The 21,504-nt window shown below is 41.6% G+C and overlaps 3 protein-coding genes across 3 annotated transcripts; all 3 read right to left on the bottom strand.

Annotated features, from left to right (window-relative positions):
* Positions 1-568: 568 nt before the first annotated feature.
* On the bottom strand, positions 569-1,440 carry LOC110499592 (hemoglobin subunit alpha-1-like). The gene is made up of 2 exons (XM_036955556.1): positions 1,236-1,440; positions 569-948 (listed from the first exon to the last, which is right to left on the bottom strand). The coding sequence occupies exons 1-2, from the start codon at positions 1,328-1,330 to the stop codon at positions 738-740; spliced, it is 306 nt and encodes a 101-aa protein (XP_036811451.1). The 5' UTR covers positions 1,331-1,440; the 3' UTR covers positions 569-737.
* Positions 1,441-3,389: 1,949 nt separating this feature from the next.
* Positions 3,390-4,255, bottom strand: LOC110499167 (hemoglobin subunit beta-2). The gene is made up of 3 exons (XM_021576119.1): positions 4,050-4,255; positions 3,711-3,933; positions 3,390-3,609 (listed from the first exon to the last, which is right to left on the bottom strand). The coding sequence occupies exons 1-3, from the start codon at positions 4,139-4,141 to the stop codon at positions 3,481-3,483; spliced, it is 444 nt and encodes a 147-aa protein (XP_021431794.1). The 5' UTR covers positions 4,142-4,255; the 3' UTR covers positions 3,390-3,480.
* Positions 4,256-13,101: 8,846 nt separating this feature from the next.
* zgc:163057 (Hemoglobin subunit alpha-D) lies at positions 13,102-14,533 on the bottom strand. Its single transcript, NM_001160522.2, is given in 3 exon segments — positions 13,102-13,323; positions 13,618-13,822; positions 14,204-14,533. Coding segments are annotated over 3 exon segments (426 nt in total). The 5' UTR covers positions 14,296-14,533; the 3' UTR covers positions 13,102-13,194.
* Between the last annotated feature and the right edge of the window lie 6,971 nt (positions 14,534-21,504).

Raw genomic sequence — 21,504 nt, 5'->3', positions numbered from 1 at the left:
AACACAGCTCATCACCCTGAACACACCATCCCCACTGTCAAACAAGGTGGTGGCAGCATCATGGTTTGGGCCTGCTTTTCTTCAGCAGGGACAGGGAAGATGGTTCAAATTGATGGGAAGATGGATGGAGCCAAATACAGGACCATTCTGGAAGAAAACCTGATGGAGTCTGCAAAAGACTTGAGACTGGTACGGAGATTTGTCTTCCAACAAGACAATGATCCAAAGCATAAAGCAAAATCTACAATGGAATGGTTCAAAAATAAACATATCCAGATGTTAGAATGGCCAAGTCAAAGTCCAGACCTGAATCCAATCGAGAATCTGTGGAAAGAACTGAAAACTGCTGTTCACAAATGCTCTCCATCCAACCTCACTGAGCTCGAGCTGTTTGCAAGGAGGAATGGGAAAAAATTTCAGTCTCTCGATGTCCAAAACTGATAGAGGCATACCCCAAGCGACTTACAGCTGTAATCAGAGCAAAAGGTGGCGCTACAAATTTGATTTGTTAAAAAAGTTTGAAATATCCAATAAATGTCGTTCCACTTCATGATTGTGTCCCACTTGTTGTTGATTCTTCACAAAAAAAATACAGTTTTATATCTTTATGTTTGAAATGTGGCAAAAGGTCGCAAAGTTCAAGGGGGCCGAATACTTTCGCAAGGCACTGTATATGGTATTTTTACCAACCTAATTATAAGATTATTCAAAAGTAAACATAATAAGGACTAGAATTACTACATTTCGATGTAAGGGTCAACTTTAAGCACGAAGGCGTGCAGCTCGCTCAGGGTCAGAAGACCACCGGCCAGGTCATCGATCTTGCTCACGGCCTCGTACAAGCCACCCATGATGGTACTGCCTTGCTTCTTAGCCGGAGCGCCGTTGGGGCTCAGGTCCTTCCAGTGGGCGAAGTAAGACTTGGTCTGGGGGTACACCACGATCAACCTGCATGGAGGGAGGAGAGAAAGAATTGGTTAGGGTAAGTGGTAATTGCTCTGTCGAACATATCAATACAATTTTGTTTCTGATAAAGGATGCATTGAATTATCAATTATGCAGTCAGTTTCAGGAACTTGTTTGTATTATAAAACATTAATATAGGCCTGTTAGATCATATTCTATTAGAGTTGTTTAATACAATAATGTCTAATACAATTTCCATAAATCGAAAGAGTTTAGATAGGCTACAACGGGGAGGAGTCTAACTGATGACGAAGTATCCCCATCTTTACCTGGCGAGAGCCTCGGCGCCGATCTCGTCCGACCTGCTGGAGACTTTCGCAAAGAAGTCCTTGACGATTACTTTTTCCTTAGCTGACTGGCTCATTTTGGCAAGAGGTTCTGCTGTACCACACAAGATATTCAGAGGATGAATTAAGCTTTAGAAGGGTCTGGAGTTAGACGGATCCCGAAACTTACTTTATGGCCCAAGACACACATGTCACCAAACCCCACCTCTACTCGTTTTATATTGGCTATGATGAGATAATTGAGGAAAATGATGGAGTGAATTTAGGGTGTTGTCTTGCCTTATCGCTTTAGGCTATACATGGTAACGCAGAAAATCCCTATGCGTTTTACATAGGCGTTTGGAGTAACCAAGTTTATCGCTATGCTTTGCCGCCCTATCTATTAGAGCTAAATATAGCCTAGAAACACTTCTCTAAAAATATAGCCTCCTTTTATAGAACAAGGACTTTGTTATCTTACTAGGAAACACATATGATCTGTTATAATGCAATAATATATCTTACACAATAAAACGATCATGAAGACTTAGTGCTGCTTGCTATTTGACAATAACCCAAGTATGACAATTGATCTGTTCTTATGAAAATAGATCATCATTTGCACCAATTTCTACTTTCTTAAAATGGTGCACAATTAAGAAGATAGAAAAGTGACCGTTTTATAATTGATTGATTTGCTAACAGAGGAGTGGTGACTTGATATTAACAGATTGGGGGGGGGGGGGGGGACGACGACGACACAGAATGAAGACCAACATTCGCTAGGTTCTCAACGAAAATAACAATTTCTGGAATTAAGTGCTTGATATCGTGATACTGAGGGGATGGTATGTGGTATGTATGTATGTGTCAGCTGCCTTCTACACCTGCCTATGTGATGATGAGGAATACTCTACTTGGGAACAGTATAGCCACAGTGGAGAGACACATGTTTATACATTTTATTGGGATGCTTTCATGAAATAAATGTAAAACGCATATATTCGCCTTTCACTCATAGACTTTCTCAGATCATCTCCGGGCCTACTGTATGTGTTTATAGATAACACTAGGTGTTGCCATTCTTATCTTCTAAAACCTCACATAGGTCACAGCTGGACAGGCCCGACCAGCTGCTGCAGGGGTATGCATGGAACAGGTCGCTGTGGGCAGTGGTGGAAAAAGTACTCAATTGTCATACTTGAGTAAAAGTAAAGATACCTTAATAGAAAATGACTTAAGTAAAAGTGGAAGTCACCCAGTAAAATACTACTTGAGTAAAAGTCTAAAAGTATTTGGTTTTAGATATACTTAAATATCAAAATTAAATAGAATTGCTGAAATGTACTTAAGTATCAAAAGTAAAAGTATAAACCATATATTAGGCTTATATTAGGCAAACCAGGCCGCATGATCATGTATGGATCTGGTGTAGGAATCTTGAAACTCATCCCCGTATATACAGTAGTGAATAAAAAACGTTTGCCAATATGCAAAACTTTAAGAAAAAAATGTATATGGGGTCGTTTCCTGCACCAAACAAACGAGCTTTTCCTAAATGTAGCCTACAAGTGGAGGTCAATATCAAACAAAACGAAAAACAACCTGAACAAGGGATTAAAAGTTTCTGGAATTATACTGTTTTTCATGACGGATAACAATATGACAACAGCTACAGTAAAGTAAATTGAAAGTAAATACTTTTGACAAATTAATATTAACTGTTAAAACTTAAACGACAATAATTTATTTGTTTTGACAGTAAACATGAAGCAGTGATGTGCGTTTATAGCCTTCTTTTACTTCTCAGTCAAGACATAGAGGTGTATCCCTTCGCAGTTTTGTTTTTGTATGTTTTATGCATAAATAGTCATGTTAATGTTTGCCACGTGTTTTACAGCCAGCAACAATACAATTCAGCCTGGCCAACTCTGTAGGCTTGTAGGCGATATGCATCCATTCACCAACTTGTTCGTGTTGTCTAATGTATTATTGAATTCACATTTTTATAATGTGTAGATCTAACATCTATATATGAAATAACCATTGAAACCTTTAAATGTGTTATTATATTAGCTATCCTTAAAGTGCAATTTGTCTAGGTTTGTATGGATATAATTACGCACGCGTAAAATAAACACACATGATCAACAAACAGATGCTTATATGCTTATTTTATTTATTCATTGAAGAGTGAAACACATGAGCACACAGGCTGTCTCCTCGGCCAGCTATATGGAGACTGACTCTAGTGGTACTGCCTGCCCAGAGCAGACACCACCACTGACAAGAACTTCTGGAAGGATGCCTGATATTCGGGGGTGAATGCGTTGCCCATCTTCCCAGCGATGACGATGGTCAGACAGTCAGACAACAGCTGTGAAAGAGAACAAACCACAGCAGAAGTGATATGTTTAGAATGTATTTTTGGGTAGCTTGATCGAGTGGACTTCAATGTTATTTTGTCGCCTATCTTACCTTAAAGTTGTCGGGATCCACGTGCAGTTTCTCGGAGTGCAGAACGCTCAGCTCGGCGTATGTGTTCTTGATGTCGTCCATGTTCTTCAGAGCTCTGTCCAGACCGTGCAGCACCGTGGTGCCGTGCTTAGCAATCATAGGGTTGTTCATGATGGCCTCTGCGTTGTACAGGTTGCCGAAGCCCCCGAAATACCTCTGGGTCCAGGGGTACACGATCAGACACCTGAGGGGAGCGGAGAGAACAGTGTGAGGCTGAACAACAACAGAAAATGACGAAGAAGATGAAAATTAGGGGGACTAACAATCAAAGTTAAAGTAAACCAAAGTTTCTTGTCTTACCTTGACAGGGACTTTTGGCCAATTTCGTCATAGTCTAGTTTGGAGAAGATGTTGGAGATGGCCGCGCGCTCTTCATCTGTCCACTCAACCATGTTGCTCGTGATGATTTAGCTTAGGTTCTAGTGAGAATAGGGAATAGGAATCATGAAAAAAAATCGGAAATATCTTTAGTTTTATGGTATTTGTGCACTCCGCCCCCAAAACGAAAAATGTAATATGATTGGTTGGAGATAACCCATCTTGCTTTAGATAATACATAGTTGAACATTGTCGAATAGGTCCTCCTTAAGGTGGATTTCCGTGAAACAGCAAAAAACATTTCAGGAAACCAAATATAGATTCTGAGGGTAACTCTCAGGTTATAGCCGATACATACAGTGCCTTCAGAAATTATGCACACCCTTTTGCTTTAATTTGCTTTTTTGTTGTTGCGTTACAGCCTGAATTAAAATGGATTACATTGAGATGTTGTGTCACTGATCTCCCCACACTACCGCATAATGTCAAAGTGGAATCTTGTTTGTAGAACTTAAAAAAAATAAAATCAAATAAAAATAAAGGCTAAAATGTATTGAGTCAATAAGTATTCAACCCCTTTGTTATGGCAACAATAAATAAGTTCAGGATTAAACATGTGCTTAAGAAGTGACATAATAAGTTGCTCGGACTCATTCCGTGTTTAATAATAGTGGTTAACATGATTTTTAAATGACTACCCCATATCTGTACCCCACACATACAATTATCTGTAGGGTCCCTCAATTGAGTAGTGAATTTTCACATATTCAATCACATAGACCAGGGAGGTTTTCCAATGTCTCCCAACGAAGGGCACCTACTGTATATGGGTACAAATTAAAAAAGCAGATCCTGAATATGCTTTGGAGCATGGTGAAGTTATTAATTACACTTTGAATGGTGTATCAATACACCCAGTCACTACAAAGATACAGGTGTCCTTCATAACTCAGTTGCCAGAGAGGAAGGAAACTGCTCAGGGATTTCACCTTGAGGTCAATGGTGATTTTGAGACAGTTACATAGTTTAATGGCTGTGGATAGGAAAAAACTGAGGATGGATCAACAACATTGTATTGACTCCAATATTAACCTAAATGACAGAGTGAAAAGAAGGAAGCTGGTACAGAATAAAAATAGTCAAAAACATGCATCTTGTCTGCAACAAGACATTTCAGTAAAACTGCAAACTTGAAATTAAATTGTTGTCCTGCAAACAAAGCATTATGTTTGGGGCAAATCCAACACGCATCACTCAGTAACTCTCTTCATATTTTCAGGGATGGTGGTGGCTGCATTACCTTATGGATATGCTTGTCTAGGGAGTTTTCTCGGATACAAATAAACTGAATACAGAGATTAATTCAACTTTCAACAGGACAATAACCTAAAACACAATACCAAATCTAGACTGGAATTGCTTACCAAGACGACGTTGAATGTTCCTGAGTGGCCGACGTACAGTTTTGACTTAAATCGGCTTGAAAATCTATGTCAAGAATTTGAAATGGCTGTCTAGTAATGATCAACAATCAACTTGAAAGATTTTGAATAATTTAAAAAATAATAATGTGCAGTTATTGTACAATCCAGGTATGCAAAGCTCTTAGAGACTTACCCCAAAAGACTCACAGCTGTAATCTTCGCCAAATGCGCTTCTACAAAGTATTGACTCGGGTGTGAATGCTTATGTAAATTGAATATATTTCTGTTTTTCATTTTTATAAATGAGCTAAAAATTCTAAAAACAGGTTTTCACTTTGTCATTATGGGGTATTTTGTGTAATAAATTAGATTATTTTTTTTTTTATAGATTTTGAATTTAGGCTGTAACACAACAAAATGTGGAATAAGTCAAGGGGTATGAATACTTTCTGAAGGTACAGTATGCAACACAATCGAAAGTATCCATATGGCTGACCTATTTAATAATATAGGCCTACGTTACTTTCGCCATCATTTTGTGGTTGTGAATCATTTTGATTGCATTTGAATGAGTTCGCACTGATAATCATTAATAAGTCAAGATCTCCCTTAGTTATGATTGCACAATAAGTATGTAGGCTATGGCATTGGCATGGCATTGTTTTCATTGTAACCCACCCTCCTGATAGTGTACTTCCATAGTTTAAATAACAAGGGCAACGTGATGCCATCGTTTGAGATTTCATTAGGCCTAATTAAAAGTTACAAATAAACGTTTAGTTACAATCCTCACATTGGGACCAAGTTTCCCCATCATCTGACTTGTTATTTACAGCAAACATCTGTGTTATCTCCCACAGCAGGACACTCCCATTTTTGACTCCAAATGAAGCTCAAAAAGGAAAAACCTCGAACGTCATTCGTGCCATGATTGACATTCGTGCGTGTAATTATAATTACATTTATTAAATGTGGCAATAGTCACAATTTTAACCAGTGATGAATACAACATTTGCCAAACGGAGACACAAATGATAGCAAGGCTATTTATTATTTAGATGTACATACGTCATAGGCCTCACATAAGCCCTATGCGCCTCATTTGCGCTGTAATATATTGGCATCCTTGCACGATTCACCGTTTCTTCTACAATAAGATGACATTGAAAAAAACTTAACTTTTAACATTTTTAACTTTAAGTAAATAAAATGGCCTGTACTAAATTATTCGGAATTCAAATGAATTTGGTTGGAGTCAGGTGATTCTCGTTTGATGTGCACTGTAATTTATCTCAACTGTAGTAAGTTGCAGCTGCCTACAAAAAAAGCCATTCCACCAGAACGTTCTGTTCCATTGCAGTCCGTTGTAAAGTGCAAGGGTGCCAATATATTAAGCGAAACTGTATAGCTACAAGAACATCAAAATATTACTTTACGCAATTATAGTCCACGTGGAAATATCTCCTTTAATTTAGCACAATGCAATTTGCCTTTCTGCCAAGGACATTGAGTGTCCATGTGCCACAATCATGTCAATAATGATCATAATCATCATGTCAATAATAAAATGTATTTTTAACACACTTTATGCTTGTGATTTCAACAAATTATATACACTTGGGATCAGTACCGATTTTAGCATGTAAAAAAAAATTGGGACGCATTCCAGCAAAGCCACGACACAACACAACACTAAACAATACACTAATTGCACTATACCACTGCTACACCTGGCTAGCGGAGCCTTGTCTGGCAGCGAAACAGTTAATTCAGCCTCATTTACTGACTTGCTTAAACAAATGTGGTTTCTACTGACAATTGAGATGCACAAACTATTGCATAAGGTGACGACAAGCAGATAAGAGGCAGTCCTTAATTTCGATTTAGACATTAATGAGTGAGCTAGGACGGAAGTAGTCAATATAACTACTTGTTCAGCACTTTTGAAATGTACAATGACAGAATTCAGAACATAGGCCGTTCTTACAGTGTTCTTCTCCCTGTACACCAAGTCAGAACCATAGGATAAATAAAGGGGGCATATAAGCAGACAATGAAAGCTCTTACAATATTCAATGATTACATTTCTCAAAATCAGGTTATAGGCTACAGTACATGTGCACCACCAAGTCAGAACACTAGGCAAAATTAAGAGGTGAAAATATACCAAATTATTAGGGTGAGGCAAATGGGCTACCAACAGTTTACTGCAATATACAATTTGTATTACTTTCTTAGCTACAGTATACAGTACCAGGCAAAAGTTTGGACACACCTACCTACTCATTCAAGGGTTTTTCTTTATTTTTACTATTTTCTACATTGTAGAATAATAATGAAGACGTCAAAACTATGAAATAACACATATGGAATCATGTAGTAACCAAAAATGTTTTAAACAAATCAAACTATATTTTATATTTGAGATTCTTCAAAGTAGCCACCCTTTGTCTAGATGACAGCTTTGCACACTCTTGGCATTCTCTCAACCAGCTTCACTTGGAAGGCTTTTCCAACAGTCTTGAAGGAGTTCCCACATATGCTGAGCACTTGTTTGCTGCTTTTCCTTCACTCTGCGGTCCAACTTGTCCCAAACCATCTCAATTGGGTTGAAGTCAGGTGATTGTGGAGGCAAGGTCATCAAATTTTGTCATCAAACTTTGTCATCAAAGTCTGACATTCTCTGGATTTATGGTGCTTTCAAGACAACTGGGGGAAAAAAAGAAGATTCAATCACGATGACGTCAGTGATCTTCAGGTCATAGCTCTAGAAAGAGGCCCGAGTTCCCGATTTACAATTCCGAGTTGGATGAAAGTTCAAACGTATTTTCCCAGTCATACCTCGTTTTCCCCAAGTACCCAGTTATTTTGAATTTACTAAAGTCAGATTTTGTAGTTCTAAGATAACAGTTGTTTTGAGTGCAGCACAAATCATGCTTCATTGACAGCATGGCCAATGTTGAATGTTTATAATTTTAAACTAGGAAAAGAGACCCTTAATCTTAGACTTGGGACCACACAGCCACTGAATATCAGGCTAATGATTGCTTTGCAATGCTTGCAGTTAGCCACTGATTCCTTCCAAATCTCTCATTGGTGAACTTGCAATTTCCAACTTGTTGTGTAATGTTTATGTTGAATGGCCGATGAGTACCGCTACGTTTTATCTTTAATTTCTCTTCATTATTTCTCTTAATATGACAAGGATTAAAAATGAATTGTCAGTAGATTGTCGACTTGATTCATGATGATGACTGCTAGCTAAGATTTTGAAAGTATGATGTTGACATGATCAGTCCAATCAAAGCTACTGTAGATATAAGGTGATTTCACGTCATTTTATCTGTGACCAATGACCTTGAGCCTTCTTGGATGTGCACTTCTAATGTAACTCTATGGCAGCACCCGAGGGGCTTGAATTGTCGAGCTCTACCCTCAGACTTGGTGGTGATGTAGTGTCCCCATGAGTGACAGAAAGCTGAGCCAATCACAGCGCAACGCTCCGTATTTTCTGCTGGTTTGCCCCACCTGTCACATCTGCTCCTGCAACGCCCTATACTGCTCATCCTGTGTCTCCTTAACCTGCCACCACTCCCCCAGTACTCTCTCCCTCTCTCTCAGTGTGTGTGTGATTGTGTGGGCGGAGACAGGTGTGCTGGAGTCAGAGCAGATCCCCAACAGCTGCAACCTGTTCCATAATCAAGACCTCTACAAATACTGAGCCCTGCCACTTCTACGCTGCCAGATCATAATCTCTGCTCAGTCAGTCTATGTTGCTAGCCATTTGTTACTATTCAGATCCTGTTATCCTGTTGTGCCTTGCCTGACGCTGTTTTCCTCTCCACTACAGTTCTGCCCACTCTGACTCCGGTCCCTGGAGGTGAGAGTGGTTACTTCATCCCAGTCTCCTCGTCTCAGTCTGCTCTTGGGTTCCCCTGTTCCACTCCGCGTAACAGTACGATCTGGCCAAAGAGATGAACCCAGCAGACTCTGCTACTCTCCACCAAACACTCGTCGGGCTAAAGGCACCCTACTCGAGCAACATGACCAAGCCTTGAAGACCCTTCTGGAGTACATCAAGGAGTTTTAACAGAGCCTGTCTGACCTACAGGGCTGACCCATCGCCCAGAGCTCCAACCAGGTCTCCTACACTCGGGACCGTTTGTTCTGACTCCCGAGCGTTACGATGGCAAACTCGGAGCTTGCAGAGCCTTTTTGGTTTAATGTTCACTAGTATTTCAGCAACAGCCCTACTCTTATGCTAGCGAATGGGCCAAGTTTTCCTTTCTGATTGGCTGCCTCCATGGAGCAGCGCTTTCCTGGGCCACGGTGGTGTGGGAGAGACAGTCCCCCATCTGCTTCTCCTACTCCAGATTCACGGAGGAGATTAAGAAAGTCTTTGACCACCCGGTCTGTGGTAAGGATGCCGCTAAACGACTCCTGTCCCTCCGTCAAGGCCCCCATAGTGTTGCTGAGATGGCATGTGAGTTCCGCACCCTCGCCTCTGAGAGCGGCTGGAACGAGGAGGCCCTTCAGGGAGTGTTCCGGAACACGCTTACTGAGTCCCTCAAGGACGAGTTAGTGTCCAGGGATGAGCCTGATGGACTTGATGAACTCATCTCTCTCACTATCCACATCGACAACCATCTCCGTGAGCGTTGGAGGGAGAGGGTAGGTAGGGTTGCATGTCCCATAACATCTGCTTCAGTGCCTTGTCCTCCTTCTCCGACTGCATCCCATTCCCAGGCTCGTCCAGATCCTGAACCCATGCTGCTCGTCCGGGCCTGTCTCTCTCCAGAGGAGAGGCAATGACGAATCGCCGCTAGGAGCTGCCTATACTGTGGCCAGGTTGGTCACTTTGTCTCCACTTGTTCCCTGCGTCCAGCAAAAGAGGGGGCTCGGCAGTAGTGGGGGATATGCTGTTGAACCAAATCGCCTGCCCATCTTCCCCAAGTTCCCTGCTTGAAGGCAAACTTGTGTGGCAGAGCCAGGCTTTTCCTCTGTCTGCTCTCATCGATTCGGGCGCCGACGAGAGATTCCTGGACCGAGGTGTCATTACCCAGTTGATTCTGGACACTGTCCCACTCGATTCACCCCTCGATGCCAACGCTCTCAATGGACAGCTCCTCGCCCGTGTCTGTGAGAGGACCGTCCCTGTGTCTCTCTGGAAATTACCAGGAAAAGATTGATTTCCACATAATCGACTGTTTTACTCTCCCCTGGTTCTTGGCCATCCATGGTTAAAGCTACACAACCCACAGATTGACTGGACTGCCGGAAAGGTAACCACTTGGAGTTCATTTTGTCACTCTAATTGTTTACATTCTACCCTGCCTTGTCTGTGCCCCAGTTCATTCCAGAACCTCCGGAACTGTCATCAGTTCCTCTCGAGGATCACGATCTAGCTCCTGTGTTCAGAAAGCACAACGCCCTGTTGCTGCTTTCTCATCGGCCGTACGACTGCGCCATTGACCTCCAACCTGGAGCTCCTCTCCCCAGTAGCCGGTTGTTTAACCTCTCTCGTCCTGAGCAAGAGGCTATGGAGATGTACATCCAGGATTCTCTGGCTGCAGGTCTACTGCACCCTCCAACTTGAAGCAGCTACAGTATTTTCTGGGGTTTGCACATTTTTACAGACGTTTCATCCGCAACTACAGCCATCTGGCAGCACCTCTCACCACTCACCTCCACCTCCACTCTGTTCCACTGGACTCCTGAGGCAGAGGCAGCATTCCTGGAACTCAAGCATCTCTTTACCTCTGCTTCGGTCCTTACTCAGCCCGACCCAGAACTCCAGTTCATCATAGAGGTGGACGCCTCTGACACCGGGGTAGGTGCTGTTCTGTCTCAAAGTTCCCCCTCTGATCAGCAGGTCCACCCATGTGCATTATTTTCCTGTAAGCTCTCACCTGCAGAGAGGAATTTTGACATCGGAAACCGGGAACTCCTGGCAGTTACCCTGGCTCTGGAGGAATTGCGTCACTGGCTGTAGGGCTCTGTACTCCCCTTCATCGTGTGGACTGACCATAAAAACCTGTCCTACATCCAGACCGCCAAACATCTGAACTCCCGGCAATCCAGGTGGGCCTTGTTCTTTGGTAGATTCATGTCAAGTTCTTTCAAAATCAAACCCAGAAGCAGACCAGGACAAGGAGAGTAGGAAGAAGGTGAGTATTTATTTACAAGTGAATGTGAATGGGTAGATATATCCAGGTGGCGTAGCGGGCAGCGGTGGTGAGTTGATGGGAGTAAATAGGTGGATCCAATGGGGTAGCGGAATCCTCCGACGACCAGGCGGGAATGGGGTAAATGATCCGGGTGAGTAACTGAAGACAGAACAAACGGAGGTAAGTTTAAGGCAAGCAATACGTAAAAAACAACAAAACAAATTCTATCCAACTTGAGGCTGATACTATGGCACAACATACTGTTCATGGCTAACGATCCGGCAGGGAATGGATGTCAGGTCAGAGCTTTTGAAGGGGAGAGGTGATGATCAGGACAGGTGTGCAGATTACTGATGGGATACAGGTGCGGGTGAACATCGATCTCCCAACAAGCTAATTCGCCCGGCAACCAGACAGGGTGCGTTCCAGGACACCGGAGACACACTCCAGGACAGAAACACAGGCAAACACAGACTCAGGAAGCGGGATTCGTGACAATTCAATTTCACTCACTTATCACCCCGGTTCGAAGAATACCAAGCCTGATGCCCTCTCTTGCCAGTTCACCACCGACAACACGGGTACCGAGCCAGAAGCCATTGTGCCATCCACCTGCATCGTTGCCACCGTCACCTGGGAGATCGAGTCCCGTATCTGCCAGGCTCAGCAGAACCAGCCTGACCTCGGGTAATGGTCCTAGTAATGCTCTGTATGTTCCAGATTGTGTTCACTCTGATGTTCTTCAGTGGGGCCATTCTACCCACCTCACGTGTCACCCTGGTATGAACCGGACCCTTGGCTTCCTGCGTCAGCGCTTTTGGTGGCCCACCATGGAGAGAGATGCCTGGGAGTTTGTCTCAGCCTGTTCGATTTGTGCCCAGAACAAAACCTCCACTAAACCCACTGTCTCAACCCCTCTCGCTCCAGCCTCAGCCTCCGCACCTAGTTTCCAGCAACCCACCCGAGCTTCCCCTGACCTGCACTTCATCTTCCCCGTGTTTCAATAAATACCTTGGTTACTTCATCCCAGTCTCCTCGTCTGAGTCTGCTCTTGGGTTCCCCTGTTCCACTCCTCGTAACACCATCACAGAAAGCACTGAGTTAGGCTGAAACACCTGCATTTTGGAGCTGCCTTACTCAAGACCATGTTTGTATGCGGCTTTATTAAATATTGTTTGCTAACTGATATGTGACACGTATTAATGCCAAAATAACATGCAAAACAGACAAGCCCCCCCCCCCCCCCCCCCCCCCCCCCCAAAAGATATGACGGGTCGCCACTGCTTGGGATGCATGGTCCTCAGCAGATGGTTTAGTTTACACATTTCTATACCCAAAGGGAACTCTGTCACAACTAACTGACAGAACTTAATACAGCTGAACAAGTAACGATTTCCTCCTTATTACATAGAGTTAACGACACAAGCACTCAGGTGTTTCTGTCATGTTTTATTACAAAAGAAAAACACACAAATAAAATACTCTAAGTTAATGGAACAGCAACATTTGGTTTATATGATGGGGCTATGATGCTCCTTATCTGTATTTCTCTGCAAGGACGGCTGCGAAGGCCGAGAGGTACTTGTCCATGGCTGCGTGCGCGACAGGATCGAACTCATCACCCATGTGAGCGGCCAAAGTCACGAGGATACAGTGACAAAGAAGCTGTGAGGGAAATAAACAAAACACAAAGGGAAAAAAATCATAAAGTAAACCACAAGTGCACTTGTTAAATTTCCTTCATAGATTTGAAATGAAATTATTGGTATAAGAAATATGGTGGAAACTCCCAGTCTATGCCAACACCAATTTGTGGGGAGTAGTGAATGAGTGCACAATTCAAGGAGTAAAGATTATTAGGACACAATGAGTGTGTTCCAGTAGATGATAAGTAGGGATAGGGATGTTCTAGGGCTAATATCTGATGGAAAAGTTAATCAAGAGAAATAGGGAAGGCACCTTGAAGTTGCAGGGGTCTATTCTCAGTTTGTAGGCATGCAGTGTTTGGAGCGGTGCCAGGGTGACCATCATCGAGCTGATGTCTTTGGAACACTCAGCTATCGCGAGAACTATCTTCTTCCCGTGGGAACGCAGGTGTGGGGACCGGGGTCTGATGTCCAGGTGGGCGAAGTATGTTTTCGTTCCGGGAAAAGTCGTCATCATCCTGTGATACAGTGATAAAGTATAGGTCTGCAAGTGGGCATTATATTTGTGACTGACAACAGGTCTGTTGTTGCCTCCATTCCCACCAACTTTGGGTAAATAGACCATGAACCCAATTTAATTGCAAAATTATTGTAACAGGCTAACCATATAATAAACAAAAATGTAACAAAAAAACATACGTTTTGTTGTCATTCAAATACATGACACGTTTCACAAATACATTTTCCAATAGCAGAAGCAAAGACAGTTTTTGCCAACGAAATGTCTTCGTTTTAACACCGTTTAGCCTACCATATCGAAAGTGCCATCTTATCAGAAAGGAAGTTAAGTTCAGATTTGTGTGTTGCTTGTATGTTATTTACAATTAACTTAGGCCTACCTTAGAAGACATTCAGCTCCGATGTCGGAAGCCACGGGAATCATTTTGTCCCAAATTTTAGCGATCAGCTCTTTTTCGTGGTCTGTGAGCATATTGTAACCCGTTGCGCTGGTGCTATGCGTAGAAGTTGAATGTCTGGACGGGCGCACGGCACAGGTCTGCGTAAAGGTGTTAGTCAACCATTTTTTTGCACCAGTATAACCCGTCAACGTGATTTGCTTGCATTTTTTCTGGCAGTATTTACAACAATTGTCTAAATTTGGTAAAATAAATGGTCATTTGCAGCGGTCGTTTGCGGTAGGCCTACTCCTGTCTTCGGGTTGTTTTCCTTCTGAATGCTGAGGAGAGATAACCACTTAAGGGTGGGCAAGTTGCGCAGAAGACCCAACATCTTCTGATATGCGTCATGTGGTCTACTGGGGGCCTCTTTTGACACACAGTTAACTTGACCATAAAAAAACATAAGAAAATGATAATGTATTGAAGTAAAATGTAAGTCTACTTAAGCCTAATGCATTGTAATAAAATGGACTTAAAATGCACCGAATACAGTGGTTTGGGTGAATGTGTGATGTTGCAGTTTGTGTGTCACAAAGTTACCCTACCCTTTAGAAATTCCTTGCTGTGGTTACTGATTTTGACCTAATCTCTGGTCCCTTTATCGTAATCTATACATACCAGCCAGGGCCAGGCAACTGACTTGGCCGTGACACATATTGTAAATATATTCATGTATATGGGTGATTCTACAGAAGTGGTGTAATTGCTGTCCCACTTCCCCCCCAAAAAACATTTTAAAAAAGTGTCCAAATGTAGATTGTTATTGCCTTGGAATTAATTAGAACATATCATGATGAAAACAAACATTGTTAAATGAATATAGTACAAAGCCATTGTTTATACACCTATTTCTATTCCGAAGTGGCTGGCCCACAGCGACTCTTAAACTTCATGTTTGAAAATAAATACAAATCTGAAACCATGACTTGTTTTAACACTATTATTTCAATAGAACACATTGAGGCGTTCTATTACCACATTGAAAGATACAAATCTTATTAGTGTTTTGTTTATTTTTGAACATCTTTCTCTGAAAAATGCTGTCCCAACTTTTGATGACACTACCGAAACAGACTTTAGCTGACTGTAGAATCAATGTGCCTTAAGCCACACCCCTACAAATATCACCAGGTGATGGGATTGCACCCTTCTCCAGCATGGCAAGTAGTCTTTCTGCAATCATTTTGGAGAAAATAAGTGAGCAAGTTGGTAAAGCTTCATGTATTTTTCAGAAGTGTCACTACCGAACATTAATATTTCATGAAATACGTAAAGTATGGTTTTGGGACTAAAATATATATGTTTGCTGTGATGTACATCTGTCCAAATGAAAACTATCCAGCCATATGCTAGCTATTATCCAAACCGAAATGGTCACAACCTAAACAATTGACACCATATACATTTACAGAGGACTCACCTTTGTATCTATGCCATTATGGTGTCTGTGACAGCCTCAATGGCGCTGCCTGTGCTATTTTAAAGTTGCAAGTGCCATGAACTACCAACTGATCTACAAGAGTACTACCATGTCAACTCAAATCCAATTTTATTGGTCACATACACGTGATTAGAAGATGTTATTGTGGGTGTAGCGAAATGCTTGTGCGTCTAGCTCCAACAGTGTAGTAATATCTAACAAATTAAACATATACCCAATACACACAAATCTAAGTATGAATGAATTAAGACTATATACACGTCGACAAGCGATGTCAGAGCAGAATGGACTAAGATACAGTAGAATAGTATACAGTATATACTGTTGAAGTCTGAAGTTTACATAGTTTATTTGTCTGAGTTTAAATGTTTCACAATTCCTGACATTCAATCCTAGTAAAAATTCCACTTTACCACCACAAATCACCACTTTATTTTAAGAATGTGAAATGTCAGAATAATAGTATAGAGTGATTTATTTCAGCTTTTATTTTTTTCATCACATTCCCAGTGGGTCAGAAGTTTACATGCACTCAATTAGTATTTGGCAGTATTGCCTTTAAATTGCTTAACTTGGGTCAAACGTTTTGGGTAGCCTTCCACAAGCTTCCCACAAAAAGTTGGGTGAATTTTGGCCCACTCCTCCTGACAGAGCTGGTGTAGTCAGGTTTGTAGGCCTCCTTGCTCGCACACGCCTTTTCAGTTCTGCCCACACATTTTCTATAGGATTGAGGTCAGGGCTTTGTGATGGCCACTCCAATACCTAGACTTTGTTGTCATTAAGCCATTTTGCCACAACTTTGGAAGTATGCTTGGTGTCATTGTCCATTTGGAAGACCCATTTGCGACCAAGCTTTAACTTCCTGACTGATGTCTTGAGATGTTGCTTCAATATATCCACATAATTTTCCTGCCTCATCACGCCATCTATTTTGTGAAGCGCACCCGTCCCTCCTGCAGCAAAGCACCCCAACAACGTGATGCTGCCACCCCCATGCTTCACGGTGTTCTTCGGCTTGCAAGACTCCCCTTTTTCCTCCAAACATAATGGTCATTATGGCCAAACAGTTATATTTTTGTTTCATCAGACCAGAGGACATTTCTCCAAAAAAGTACGATCTTTGTCCCCATGTGCAGTTTCAAACCGTAGTCTGGCTTTTTTGTGGCGGGTTTTGGAGCAGTGGCTTCTTCTTTGCTGAGCAGCCTTTCAGGTTATGTCGATATAGCACTCGTTTTACTGTGGATATAGATACTTTTGTACCTGTTTCCTCCAGCATCTTCACAAAGTTTTTCTGAGGTCTTGGCTGATTTCTTTTGATTTCCCCATGATGTCAAGCAAAGAGACACTGTTTGAAGGTAGGCCTTGAAATACATCCACAGGTACACCTCCAATTGACCCAAAATTATGTCAATTAGCCTATCAGAAGCTTCTAAAGCCATGACATCATTTTCTGGAATTTTCCAAGCTGTTTAAAAGCACAGTCAATTTAGTGTATGTAAACTTCTGACCCACTGGAATTGTGATATAGTGAATCACAAGTTAAATCATCTGTCTGTAAACAATTGTTGGAAAATGACTTGTGTCATGCACAAAGTAGATGTCCTAACTGACTTGCCAAAACTATAGTTTGTTAACAAGAAATTTGTGGGGTGGTTGAAAAACGAGTTAAGGACTCCAAGCTAAGTGTATGTAAACTTCCGACTTCAACTGTACATATGAGATGAGTAATGCAAGACATGTAAACATCATTAAGTGACTAAAATACTGTAGAAGTATAGAAAACAGTATATACATATGAGAGGAGTAACACCAGATATGTAAACATTATTAAGTGACTAAGATACCATAGAATAGTATAGAGTACAGTATATACTGTACATATGAGATGAGTAATGCCAGACATTATTAAATTGACTCGCGTTCCATACCTTTAAGTGGCCAGTGATTTCTACTCTATGCCTATAGGCAGCCATCTCTAATGTGCTGGTGATGGCTGTTTAACAGTCTGATGGCCTTGAGATAGAAGCTGTTTTTCAGTCTCTCGGTCCCAGCTTTGATGCACCTGTACTGACCTCGCCTTCTGGATGATAGCGGGGTGAACAGGCAGTGGCTTGGGTGGTTGATGTCCTTGATGATCTTTTTGTTCCTTCCTGTGACATCGGATGCTGTAGATGTCCTGGAGGTCGGGTAGTTTTCCCCCTGTAATGTGTTGGGCAGACCTCACCACCCTCTGGAGAGCCTTGCAGTTGCAGGCAGTGCACGATCGTTGTAATATGAATCGGACCAAAATGAGGCGTGGTATATTTCCATCCTCTTTATTTGGAAGTGAAGCACACAGAAAACAATAAAGCACGAACCGTGCCGCTAATGTAGTGATTGCAGGCCACTATACATAGACAAGATCCCACAACAAACAGGTGGGAAAAGGCTGCCTAAATATGATCCCCAATCAGAGACAACGATAGACAGCTGCCTCTGATTGGGAACCATACCAAGCCAACCTAGAAATAAAGAAACTAGAATGCCCACCCTAGTCACACCCTGACCTAACCAAAATAGAGAATAAAGGATTTCTAAGGTCAGGGCGTGACACTGAGAATCCTGCTGGCTTTACCAAAAGAGTATCCCGAGAGAGCCATGTTTCTGTGAAACAAAGTGTGTTACAGGCCCCGATGTCTCTCTGGAAAGAAATCCTTACGCCAAGCTCATCAACTTTGTTATCCAAAGACTGAACATTAGCAAGTAATATACTCAGAAGCGGTGGGTGGTGTGCGCTCCTTCTAAATCGAGCCAGCAGGCTGCCTCGAGTGCCTCTCCTCAGCCGGCGATGTTTTGGGTCGGCCTCTGGAATAAGTTAAATTGCTCTGGGGAGAGTGAACAAAGGATCTGCTGCAGGGAAGTCATATTCCTGGTCGTAATGCTGGAATTTCTGGTGACTTCCCGCCACTCTAATATCCAATAGTTCCCCCCGGCTGTATGTAATGACACAAAACATTTCCTGAGCTAATAATGTAAGCGCGCACCACCGCTAACTAGCTAGCCATTTCACATCGGTTACACAAACATAGACATATATAATGTACTGTACTGTGCTCTACAGTACTGTGCTCTACTGTACTGTCCTCTACTGTATTGTACTTACTGAACTATACTCAACTTGACTGTACTGTACTGTACTAAACTATAATCATTAACCCAGGAATCCCCAACCAGATGAATCCTTTAAAATGGTGGAAGGCCTCAATTGCAATGTCTATACTAAAATGGGTTATATCCATTAAGAGTCCTCTATCTATCTCTATGATTGACACTTGACTGTTAGTCCCCTGTATTTTTTTTACATTTATTGGAAAAAAAAACATCTGAAAGGGACATCTACATTAAACACTTAGATCATTATTTGTATTTTGGATTATTTGTAGAGTTGTTGAAGGAAAGGGACATCCATAAGGTGCCAACATGCTGAAAAGTACATCAGATAGTCAGAGAAAAATACAATAAAATGTGCATTTTGAGAGTAAAACTGGGCACACATTTGTTTTCAGAGATAGCCCAGAATTTGTTTCTTTATCCACAACTCACCATCCAGAACCAGGTTTCCATGACAACATCATACCAGTGAAAAGGCAGAAAGACAAAGACAGAAAGAATTGTGTATTTTATTGATCGTCATGAATATGTCAATCACATGCCTCATTCGATATGGTGTTAATTAAGTAAGCAATTAAGTTCAGAATGTATACATCAGGTCACAACCAAAACAATGTCACTACTAAAACACCTGATATTTTACTACAATGAAGATAGGAAAAGTGGCAATTGAACATCTAACAACATAATTAATTAGATGCATAAGTAATTAAATCAATCAATATGTTTCAGACTAATAAAATCAACACATAAATGTTGCATGCTAATACAATGTCTAAGACGAATCTGTAATAGAAGGTTAATGAAAATGATTCCTACTGTGCATGGTTCTCCCTTTACTGCTACTTTTACACTATGTTTCAGTAGTGACACATTTATTGGGGTGGTAAGGAATCAGGACAAAATGTAATATATGCAATACAAACAAACTGTGTGAGTAGTAAATATGTCTATCTGATTTGGGAGAATTAGGATACAAATTAGCATTTTTTTTTCAACCCTGTATTGTTACCCCTTCTGTAGAATAACCTATATATGAGCCTTACTACATGTCTCTATATCGGTCTTCAACTCGAGCCAGGTTGTGGTAAAGGTTTGCTTGTCTTCTGGATCAACAATGCGCCATCTAGTGGTTAAGATATTTGCCCTGCCCATGTTTCAAGGTTCCACAGCATGTTTAACATCTGCATAAGTCCAATTCAAGGGTACCAACAAAACATATTACAATAAAACCAACATCCAAGAGAGCTTGCAACATCTTGTAGGATCAAAGTCTTTATTCTACAGTAGTGTGCAGTAGGCTATACATAGGCTTTACATACTGTACTCATACGATGGGTACAACAGCAACCCAGGGTTAGATCTTATACTGACATAAATGGAGAAAACAACAAATAAGCTGCTCTTAGATACATTTATGTGTGTATTTATTGCTTTATTTACTATGGAACCACACACTTGTTGTTAAAACCAGATGTACCTATTTTGCATTTGTCTGTATATCTATGGTTGGAACTCCAGTGGGCATGGCCCAGGTATGGGAGAAGTCAGCCCAGGTTTCTCAGAAAGGGAGGGAGGGGGCTGATAAAGGCCTACAGCTGCCCCTATCAGCAGCACCAGACTGGGGCTCTGTTCAGGGTGGGGCAGGGGGCCAGGGAGCTGTGACGCACTGTGTAGAAGTAGGTTGAAGGTTGAAGTCCCAAAACACAGATCTAGGATCAGATTACCCCTACCTACAATTCTAACCCTAACCCCTAGGGAGTTTAAACATTATCTAATCCTAGATCAGTGGTTAGGGCAACTTCTACATATGTTTACAGGCATAAGCATGAGTTAGCAGAAAGAGGGATCTCTCTGCTACCCTAACTACAGAGCACGGGATGAGCCAGATGAAACAATAACATACTGTTATGTTTCTATTTACTCAATATTGACTTCTAAATTAAATGAAAGGTTGTTACAAAATAATGACATAATCCTGACTAAATAGCAACTTAAAAACAACAAAATAATGACTAAATATCCAATGCTGTCAGACAGAATATGTAGATGTTTCTGGTTTGTCATCTGTTTAAATGTTTCCTCAGTCTGAAAGCACAGTATCCATATCCATGAGAATAGAGACCAAATCGCTTGACAAAAATCCATATTCTTCCTGTAACATTGAGTTAAGAAATCCCTTACAAGTTGGATGAGCTGCTGTTCCTGGTCAAGATGAGAATTCCATTATAAGCTAGTTTTGCCTTTAGCATTGTATCTAGCCCCTCCACATTGGCTGTCTGTCATCATTTCATGCCAACCAATGCCCAGCTGAGCCTGGCCCTGTCTGCGTTTAATCAGACCCCACCCACCAACACTCTCCAGAGTACTTTCCATGCACGGAAAGCCAACCCCAGACTTCATGTCAAACCTACATTCACGGTGTGTTTTGTGTTTCATAGGTAGTGGACAGATCCCTGGTGAAATAAATAAATGAAATACAGAGATGAGTTATACAGATGGTACAGATGTCCTTCACGCAGACTCTCACTTCACTGTTTTCTCATCACATCTCAAGCTACTGAACAGAGACGGTCTAAATTAACTCACGGAAACACATAAAGACAGATGCATACAGGAGCTTCTAGATGTTTTAAAATGCATGCTTCAA

Source organism: Oncorhynchus mykiss, chromosome 20 (assembly GCF_013265735.2).
Source record: "Oncorhynchus mykiss isolate Arlee chromosome 20, USDA_OmykA_1.1, whole genome shotgun sequence".
Lineage (NCBI taxonomy): Eukaryota > Metazoa > Chordata > Actinopteri > Salmoniformes > Salmonidae > Oncorhynchus > Oncorhynchus mykiss.
The sequence above is the reverse complement of the archived record's forward strand: the minus strand, read 5'-3'. Positions and strand labels throughout refer to the sequence as shown.